This window comes from Chiloscyllium punctatum, chromosome 27 (assembly GCF_047496795.1).
Source record: "Chiloscyllium punctatum isolate Juve2018m chromosome 27, sChiPun1.3, whole genome shotgun sequence".
Classification (NCBI taxonomy): Eukaryota; Metazoa; Chordata; class Chondrichthyes; order Orectolobiformes; family Hemiscylliidae; genus Chiloscyllium; species Chiloscyllium punctatum.
The window spans coordinates 59,136,299-59,144,792 of NC_092765.1; the positions used below are offsets into that span (position 1 = coordinate 59,136,299).

Consider the following 8,494-nt stretch of genomic DNA (forward strand, 5'->3'; position numbering starts at 1 on the left):
ATGTTACTGGTCTATAGTTTCTATGCCTCCTTGACTCCCTTGCTGTGTCCTATAATTTTAGCCTTTCACATTGTCCTGCTGATCTTCCTGTGTGGATCCCAGCTTCTCCAGCACTCTGCACAATTATGATTCTTGTATCCATTAACCACAAGAAACCTTGATATATGAGAACTGATTGTATTTGTTATGAAATTCGTCAGATAATTTATGCGATGTGTTTCCTAAAGGTCCAGATATTCTCCCACCAACTCTTCTCCTAACTGTGAGCTCCAGTGAAGAAATCGCAAGCAGCAAGTTTGCAACCGTCGTCTGTTCAATCATCGATTTCCATCCGAAGTCAATCTCCGTGATTTGGTTGAAAAATGGCCGACCCTTGGATTCTGGCTTCTTCACGTCTCCCGTGTGTGAGGCGAACGGGAACTTCTCGGTGACAAGTCGGCTGATGGTCCCTTATGGTGAATGGTTCAACAGCGCAGTCTATACCTGCCAGGTCACTCATGGAGAGAACATTCAAAGTAAAAATATCACCGCATTCCAGGGTAAGAGACACACACTGAGAGAGCTACAAATCACTCTGATCTCTGATGTGAATCAAACATACTAATTTATCAGGCATAGTAAACAGCACGGGACAGCTTCTTGTTTCCCAACATGCCACGTATCTCATTTCAGTTTGAGTGTTACATTAGCATTGCTCATAATTCAACATTTTGGCAAGTCAGAAAAGCATGTCTCCTCTCTGTTGAAGATAGATAAATTGTCAGTGAGCTTTGTTAAATAGTTTGTTGCCTTACCATGCTGGGAGAGGCATTCAGAGTGCTGAATCCTTGCCTGGTAACCGCTTCAAGGATAAGTTTGGGGGTGGAGGGGGGATATTGGAGAGATATCTGATTGAAACATAGCAAATACTGAGAGACTGAGGTCGAGTGAACATGGGATAGATGTTTTGACTGGTAGGCGAGACTAGGACCCAAGGGCACAGTCTCAGGGTCAAAGGGGCACCGTTTAGAACTGAAATGGGGAGGAATTTCTTCAGCCAGCGGGTGATGAGGCTGTGGAACTTGTTGCTGCAGAGGGCTGTGGAGGCCAGGCCATTGTGTGTATTCAAGCCAGAGATAGATCGGCTCTTGTTTAGTATGGGGAGAAGACAGTAGAATGGCTTTAGCCCGAAATGTCGATTTTCCTGCTCGTCGGATGCTGCCTGACCTGCTGTGCTTTTCCAGCATCATTCTGATCTAAACTCTGGATTGGCCGAACAGCCTTATTCTGATCCTCTATCTTATGGTGTTGTGGTCTCAAAATGACGTGGTTAAAATATGCAGTGACCCTTACTTGAAAATAAATCAAAATACGTTCAGTATTTTTCAGTATTCAGTTTTCAGTATTCAGTATTCAGTTCAATACGTTCATTCCCTGTTCAGGAATGAACTGTTGGCCTTGGACACTGTACGACATCGATCTTTATCAGGTACTGAGTTCTTTAACTTCATTTATGGAATCAGATCACAGACCAAGTGGGTATCACATTTGATGAACTGGGATAAACGTGATCTCACTGAGTTCTTTAAGATGCTCTCTGTAATTAGTGGATGAGGCAGGAGCATAAATTCTGGTAAGAACACTCCAATAGGGATGAGTGAACGAGGAACTCGAGACAGGCTGATTTAGCCTGGTTTGGGGTGGCAATGTTTACACAGTGAGTAGCGGATGTCTATAAAACTAATGTACATTTCCATCGCGTTTGTAGATTAATTTAAGACATTTTTGTTTGTTTTTTTCTCCCCTGCTCTATGAAGAAATTAAAAAATCCAGCTTGGTAAATAAAGTGATAGTACAGACCAGTTATGAACTAACTGAATGGAGGGAAAGACTTAAGGAGATGGGTGTCCTTCTCGATATCGAATGCTGTACTCAATGTCTTGTTGTCCGATCTACTCCAAACACAGCTCACAATGTGAGGAACAATGACATAAATTAGAGAATGACATCACACCAATAACGCAAAGTTATTTTTGATCACGTTAAATATAATGAACAGAATTTCCATGGCTGTTCACCGCTCCTGTAACACTTTAGAACTCTGCAAAGAGAATAGTTATTATTTATTATAATTTGTCCAAATTTTGGGATGTGATTTGGCAGTCAGCGTGACCAGCAGCATTTGCACCTAAGGGTTATGAACATGGAAATGAACTCATTATATTCAGATTACTATTGTCACAAGTATCAATAGATGGTCTTAAGTGAGAGACAAACTCTGAAAGAAACGTAATTCCATGGGTTACATGATGGTATCTTCGATGAGTTGACTTTTTTGACAGGTTTCACTTGTTACAAAGCCAGTGTTCTTTCGGAATAATTACACAGGGTATGTTATAGATAATCACAAATGCTTTCACAAATCAAAATACATCAACAATAGTAAGCATCGTTTCAGCAATAGTTGGAGTTGCCATTTTGAAGGTGGTGTCTTCACCCTGTGAAGAAGGAATCTGAAGATTGGCTGTTTGTATCATAAAGGGGCATTTTTCATTGACTTTGATTTTTGTTTCATAGAAGATACCGAGTGCCACCCTAACACCGTTAAAATCCTCCCACCGCCAGTAGAACAAGTCTTACTGGAGGCGACGGTGACGTTAACCTGCGTTGTGTCCAATCTTCCTTCTGGAGTCAACGTGACCTGGAAACAAGAAAAGAAGCCTCTGAAATCAGAGATTTCTGACCATCCTGGACAGAATCCCGACAGCGTGATCAGCAAATTAGACATTTCTACTGAAGCCTGGCTGAGTGGCATTACTTTTGAATGTGTGGTATACCATCAGAATCTACCGACTCCGCTGAGAGATTCCATCCACAAGGAGAAAGGTGAGCAGTGAGATTAAAGCACAAAGGATCCCATGTGTAATCCAGATCCAGTTACATCAATGGTAGGCTTTGATTGGTAACGACCAAACACCGTTGGGAGGATTAATGATGCATCTGAAGGCAGGATAGCTAGGTAGCTGATTAAGAAAAAGATGGACCAAAGGATATTGTATTCTGATGAAGTCAGATAAAGTGGGAAGAAGCCAGGGTTTTGATGTCACCAACAGCATGACAGCTGGAGAGAATGCCCTTGTTGTGGGCTGGAAACATGGAGGCAACTTTCACATTAAACACTACTTTTTTTACTGGACAGAATGTGTACCATTCTGCTCCTTTAGTAAACGGAAGTGAATAAATCCCAAATTAAACATGGCATATTTTAATATATAGTGAAATTGTGATATTGGTTCAGGATTTTTTGATTGATTTATATTTGTCTCAAATATTCTGCAGTGATTAATCCGCTGGAGCCATCAGTGTCGGTCCTCCTGCCACCAACAGAAGAAATTTCCGCTCAGAGGTTTCTCTCCCTCACCTGTTTAGTGAGAGGTTTCTCCCCCCGAGAGATCTTCGTCAAGTGGACAAACAATGACAAGCCGGTGAATCCCAGTAACTACAAGAACACAGAGGTGATGGCGGAGAGCGACAACATCTCCTTCTTCATGTACAGCCTGTTATCCATTACAGCGGAGGAGTGGGCCAGCGGTGCTTCTTACTCCTGTGTGGTGGGACATGAAGCGATTCCACTAAAGATCATCAACAGAACAGTCGATAAATCCAGCGGTAAACCGAGTTTTGTAAACATTTCACTTGCACTAATGGACACTGTTAATTCATGTCAATAAAAATCTCAAAGTTGCATTTAATAATTCAACAGAAGTAATAAAGTTTTTTTTCTTCCAGTTGTGAGTTAAATACTGAATTAATTGTTTCTCACTCTGACTTACATTGCATCTGTGTAGTTAAAGTGAATTATTAACAGGTCTAGGATGAGTGTCTTGTGCAGTTAATGTTCTCTGCTCAGATATACCCTGGGTCAGAGACAGAGTAAAGCTCACTCATTGCAGGATTCCACCAAGTACATTATCCATCCTAAATCCCTCTGTGACAAAATCTGACAATGTCCATTTTATGTCAAGGGTAGAGCATGAGTTTTGAACTTGGTGTTCTTGATTCCCCCGATTGGACATTCTTACAAAATTCAGGTCAGTTTTAAACTGCCACATTGCACCAATTGGAAATGTAAATTTAAGACACTTTAAAATTAAACTTGATTGGAACATACCAATTGTAAAGAGTGCAGAACAGTTTGAATGTCACCTTTGTTTCTGGGGAACTTCCAGGGATCTTGCACCAGCGCATGACAGAATGTATCTTCACTTTCACACCAAAGAGACTCGACAGATAATTTGTAGTGGAGCAGAGGGGAGGGGAACGTTGAATGGTCTGTCCTCTTGCTCCCTGTGCAGAGTTTTCATGGTAGATGTCCTCTGTAATGTAACCCAGTTACTAACAGAACAGTCAGCTTCTTGCTTACTGTCCAAAGATTTAACATTTCCCTGCAAAATAATACCTTTGAAGCATGTTGGACACACTGGGCTCTGTTAACAAATGATTATCATTGATTCCCATGATCCAAAACTGGTGTTTGCATCGTCCCGGTTTGAATTCCATAGTTTTGTCTCAGTTTTCTGGAGCATATGGGATGAATTCTGGTATTTGAATACCCGATAGCATTTTGTTTCACATACAGAACACAAGTAGACATTTTCTAATAAACATATTCAGAAATGTTATCAGTGGGGATTTGAACTCACGCCTTTTATCTCAGAGACAGAAATTCTATCACTGCAACAGAAGAGTTGCTCATAAAACGCTTATCTCGCCACGACGATGGGAAATGTTTCCTACAACACCAAGGTCAAATCTAATTATGGGCAATCCATTAAAATTAGAACAACAAATTAGAATAATAAAAATTGCAGTCTGGTATAAGAACAAATACAGAGAGATGATCGCAAATACACACGTAATGACACATATACGGGCTCTCACCTAAAGACACATATTTATGTGCACACCGAAATGTGCATATAGATAAGATGTCACACACGCATACTCGCACAGAGCCACACATGCAAGTAGTACTTGAACACTCACCTAAGCTCATACAAAAACTCACATACACGGAATGAAAATCATTTGCACAAATGAACAGGGGTACTCACACATAACCATGAGAAACATAGACACACCGTAACACACAAATGGGCATGAATACATATACGTTCATACAGCACAATGCATACAGACATACACGCATGAACACACAGATAAAAAATTTTGAAAAATGTCCTCCCACATGTCAACTCACACTGGTATGTAAATGCACAGAGATAATTATTAATATCATTATTTTTCCCATTTTCAGAATCACAAACATACGATGACAGAGGCAGCTAAATTAGTTATTTTTAAATCACATTGATCAGCATATAGACATTATCATACGTACACACAAACTCAGAGTCTCACATGCAGACACACAAGTGCATAGGTTAACAAATAGAGGGGTGTTTATTGAATAAGGATAATGGGCACAAGCATCAGCAAGCATCCACAAACAATAACACAAACAAGCTTCTCAGGAGATGGTTTGGGAAAGATTGCCACACAACCAAACATCATCATATAAATTTAAACATCCATCAAAACATAACATTGTGTGATAACATTTATTCAGCATAAACATGAAAATAACCCAGTGTAGGTAGGATCTGAAACAGACACATAAGAACACATTTTAGACAGCACTAATGAAAAGTGAACACTCACAAAGACATTACAAGATGAGCATAAGCAGCAATGAAGTGGCATATTAGCGTGATGATGCTTACACAATGTGAAAAGACCAAAATTTAGGTACACAAACACATGAGCACACCAGCAGTAAAGGAACAGGAATATGTTTATTCATGCACAGACTCCAACATGGGCAAGAGTGAAGTAAGAGACTCTCATAACCATATGCACAAACATTAAAGGAAAACCAAACACACCAAGCAGTGGATCAAATAAATTAAGGGACACATGTACAAAAACTTATTCCTAAATATACAGATCCTACAAACAAAAATATGAAGCAATGTCCTGACTGTGGTGTCACTTATATTCACGATTTGCCAAGCAATTGGTCACCAATACATAAAGATGAGAACCACATTTGAACTTTTATTCAGTGATGGCCACAATTTTCAATTAAAGTGCTGTCACAGCCTATATTTAAAATATAATGATATAATTAAAATAATCATTCATAATAAGCATTCCTCAAATAATAATATCCTTAAATAATAGATTAAAAGAAAAATAATTTAAAACATTCTGACATGGACAATGAAGAAAGAACATGTGCAGTTAGTATTTGTAATTTCTTGCTGAGAGTTAATAATGCACTAATAGATACAGATAAAAGTCACATTTGAGAAATATCTGACTGCTTTATAAAGATGTAATGGTCTCTAATTACATGACTTAGATGCAGATAGATCGATCTGGATCAATAAACAATCTAAATGTGTTCTCTCGGCTTTATATTCATAGATTCAATAGATCGCAATTGGATTGAAGACTATGAGGATGATAACAGCAACATCTGGACAACTGCTTCCACGTTCATCACCTTGTTCTTCCTGAGTATCTTCTACAGTGCTGCCGTCACTCTGGTGAAGGTGAGAATAATCACATCTTTCTCACGACAAGCAGCACAATATGTTTTGTGAAATCTCTAAGTGTGCCATTGAATAAACATTAAATCTGAAAGACCCTGATCATAAATGTCTGCGTCATTGCTTTATCTCTCTTTTCCAGGTTAAGTGAATGAATTGTGGACCCCTTTGTTTTTCCTGATCTGCTTATCAAGATCTCTGAATCCCCAATCTACAATCTGTCCTGTTGTTGACTCTAGCAGTGAGATGACTTCAGTTCATCAGCATGTAACTGAGACAATTATTGATGGATTTTCCTTTTTACTTTGATATCTTTGATATGGTTGTGGTTGGAAAAAGTTGTAGCTTCCCAGTTGTTTGAAGCCCATTTTTTTTGTTTTTATTTGTTCCTTACTCAGAATGGTTGTCTACCCTTTCTGATGAGCCTTTGTATTCCCTTTCTTGTGACTGTTACTGATGTAACCCTTTCTGATGAGCCTTTGTATTCCCTTTCTTGTGACTGTTACTGATGTACAGAAAATTCCCAACTCACAGCGCATGTGTTCTCATCTCAATGTGGCATCCAGCCATTATATTCACTTCTGTTAGCTTTTACATCAACTTTTTGCATAAAAATGCTTTCTGAAATGGTTAATAAATCTCGAATGAATATGCACTAACCTTGAGTTTGCTTAATTCTTTTTTCAAGGCCAGTCAGTAATAATACATTTTCCCACATCCTACTCCTTTCCCAGCCAAATACTTGCACTTGTTCTGTTTGGTTGTGTTTCATCCAGTCATTTAGTTTAATGCTGCGCTACCATGCAGCCCACTAATGTAAACACATCTTTCACACGATATGCCTAAATGAACACTCCAGAGGCATAATGATAAGAGAACATTTCCTCTTATGCACAAAGGGTCACAAGCTCGGGTCACCTAATGATACAAATGAGGAGCTTTGTTCCACCAGAAGCCTATAAAAGGTAGGCAAAGGAGTTTGAAAATTTACTCTACACTATCTCAACTAAAAGTACTCCCAATGTGGGGACAGCCTGGGTTAGTAATGCAGAAATCGCCACCGAAAGCGCCCAACGAAACATTCATCAGCCAAAAATGTCACCGTTCAGTCAGGTATTCAGACACAGCACACATAAATCTCATGGAGCACAATTCCTGGGATCTATTTGACACACCACACCGGTCAAATCACAGGGAATGAGACTGAGATCTATCTGATAAAGGGATATTACTGAACAGCAACCCTCAAAAATAATAAATCAGAGGTCGATGTTGATCAGGCAAGGCAGGGCTCATGAGTATTTGAAATATTCAGCCATTGTGATCTATATGACGCAAGACGGAATTGAGAACCAATCATAGCAACTGGAAACAATCAGCAGAGGAGAACATTCTCAATTTCTCAGAGTCGGTGAGGTATATCATTCCGGGAGTAGTGCTGTGAAGCAGTCATGCACCCAATCTCATAACTTCGCATTTTTTCAAAAACGTGGCACCTGAAACTAGATGCAACATTCCAGCTGAGACAAGAGACTGTTTTATTTTAGTTTAACATAATTGCTTTGTGTTTGTTCTCTACAGCGTTATTGATGAAGTAGGGTTTATTTGCTCTTCTGTCCACGTGTCATGGTACATTCCCTGATTTGAGCACATACACACAGAGGATCCTCTGCTCCTTCAACCCTTTGGGTTTACACTATTACTATTGTATGTTCCTCTGAGTTCATCACTAAACAAAGAAGCACGTTACACCTCCCTGAGACTGAGATCTATCTGACACACCGATATGAATGAACAACAATCCTCAAAAATTATAAATCATAGGTTGATTTCAATCAGGGAAGGCTGAGATCAGAAGTTCTGGAAACCCTGCTGCTTTCCATGTCCTGTCCCACAAACCC

At 39.5% G+C, this 8,494-nt stretch overlaps 1 gene segment (V, D, J or C); it reads left to right on the top strand.

Moving 5' to 3' along the window:
* Positions 1–6,865, top strand: part of LOC140453718 (Ig heavy chain C region, membrane-bound form-like) — a 21,828-nt gene extending 14,963 nt beyond the window's left edge. Inside the window, 5 exon segments of the C gene segment in view lie at positions 228–539; positions 2,557–2,865; positions 3,319–3,648; positions 6,469–6,596; positions 6,736–6,865. Of these exon segments, the coding sequence occupies positions 228–539; positions 2,557–2,865; positions 3,319–3,648; positions 6,469–6,596; positions 6,736–6,744 (1,088 nt within the window).
* Positions 6,866–8,494: the final 1,629 nt, after the last annotated feature.